This window comes from Myotis brandtii, unplaced genomic scaffold (genome assembly GCF_000412655.1).
Source record: "Myotis brandtii unplaced genomic scaffold, ASM41265v1 scaffold155, whole genome shotgun sequence".
In the NCBI taxonomy this organism is placed as follows: domain Eukaryota; kingdom Metazoa; phylum Chordata; class Mammalia; order Chiroptera; family Vespertilionidae; genus Myotis; species Myotis brandtii.
The window spans coordinates 2,823,108-2,825,129 of record NW_005355621.1 but is presented as its reverse complement, the minus strand read 5'-3'; the positions used below and the strand labels follow the sequence as shown (position 1 = coordinate 2,825,129).

At 44.2% G+C, this 2,022-nt stretch overlaps 1 protein-coding gene across 1 annotated transcript; it reads right to left on the bottom strand.

Moving 5' to 3' along the window:
- Positions 1 to 1,233: 1,233 nt before the first annotated feature.
- Positions 1,234 to 2,016, bottom strand: LOC102249989 (60S ribosomal protein L15-like). Its single transcript, XM_014535999.1, is given in 2 exon segments — positions 1,234 to 1,876; positions 1,878 to 2,016. Coding segments are annotated over 2 exon segments (609 nt in total). The 5' UTR covers positions 2,003 to 2,016; the 3' UTR covers positions 1,234 to 1,392.
- Between the last annotated feature and the right edge of the window lie 6 nt (positions 2,017 to 2,022).

The window sequence follows — 2,022 nt, the reverse complement described above, 5'->3', positions numbered from 1 at the left end:
CAGAATTGAACCTGGGACCCTTCAGTCCACAGGCCGACGCTCTATCCACTGAGCCAAACCAGTTAGGGCAGTAATTCTTTACGATCAGGTGCATCCAAGATGGACTCAGATGATTCAACCAGCTCAGGAATCTTCGTCTGTTCTACTGATATTGAGAATGCAATGATATTAACATATTTCATTAATTCTAAGATCACCTACCCCCACAAGCACACACCTTAGCAGCCGTGTAATTGGGATAAGTCCATGATTAAAGGTCTCATTGTCATTGACATGAGGTCACGACATGGCTGCCGTTGCTTGACACCTCCCCTCAGCCCCAAAGCATCCATCAATCCAGCTAACCAGCCATCTATTTCTGAACATATGTACCAGTCACTTGTTCAATGTCTGTCACTCCTATTAGAATAAATTATATGGAGGTGTTTCCAATTTCACAAGACTATGGTAGTCCCATAAATATTGGCTCAATATTCATTTATTGAGTCAATAAATGAATATGCCAGGCCCTGTACTTGCTGATGGGAAAATAAGATCAAATAACACATTTCCCTTCAGTATTATATCTTAATGCCTATTTGGGAAATTAGAGTAGATCCAGTCTTTTCATCTTAGTGACCAAAAGTGAAGCTTAATGTTATTGCTCCTAAGGAAGAGTCAAATTTCTTATAACTAAATTTTTCCATCTCAGCACCATAATCCAAAATTATATTCCCATGTCCTTCTCATTGGCCTAAGAATGCTTTACCACATATGACTTACTGTCAACACCTTATTTTGCTTCTCTCATTAAATTAAAATAAGTAAAATACTTTTTGTGTTAATAGCTTTTCCTTTTTTCCTTCTTTCATCCTTTCCTTTGCTTTTCTTCTCTTTTCCTCCCTCCTTCCCTCCCTCCCTCCCTTCCTTCCTTCTTCCTCAAAAGTCACCATTAAATTGAAATAACTATATCTGTCTGAATTAACACTTTTTAAAAAATATATATTTTATTGATTCTCTACAGAGAGGAAGGGAGAGAGATAGAGAGCTAGAAACATCGATGAGAGAGAAACATCGACCAGCTGCCTCCTGCACATCTCCCACTGGGGATGTGCCCGCAACCCAGGCACATGCCCTTGACCAGAACGGAACCCGGGACCCCTCAGTCCGCAGGCCGACGCTCTATCCACCGAGCCAAACCGGTTTCGACAAAAAAAAGCGTCTATCTTATGAGTAATGAGACACACCATCACTTATAGTCTTCAAACATTATTGCACTTTAACTTTTATAATGTGACAATGCATTCATAAGACAATCTACAGACTAGTTTTAACAAATCAAAGAACACTTTTAAGCAGGCATGACTGTCCTAAATTGTTTATTAGGTAAGGATTTTACAAACATGACTTATATTAGCGGTAACGGTGGAGCTGGAGAGTATTGCGCCTTCTCCAAGCTGCATGGCGAGAACCACCAATAGTGTGGTGGAACTTGTGGCCCTTCCCAAGGCCAAGGCTCTTGCGGCCCGCAGATGACAGCCCTCGCATCTCCCTGTGCTTGTGGACTGGTTTGGTGATCCACTGGGTGTCAGGATTTCTTCTGATAGCTTTATGGAATGGATCAATGAGAATAACCTCAAAGAATTTGTATGTGGAATCTTCACCAACCCAGTAAGAATTCAGGACTCTCAGAGCCCCACAGTGGCGTCCAGCTCGCTCCTCGGCAACAGACTGAAGACTTCGAGCAAACTTCAGCTGGTTAACGCCGTGATGGACAGGCTTGCCGTAGGTCGCACCCTTAGGAACAGGGCGCTTGCGGCCACCCCAGCACACACGAATCCGATATATGACGTAACCTTGCTTGGCCTTGTAGCTCAGCCTGCACGCTTTATCAGGCCGGGCGGGGCGCCCTGTGGAGTGCCGAGAGCTGGCAGTACTGCCAGCAGCGCACCCGGAGAAGGAAGCGCATTACATCCAACTGCTTCTTCCTCCATAGCTCCTGGATGTACTTGTAAGCGCCCATCTTGGTTTACCTGATGGCTG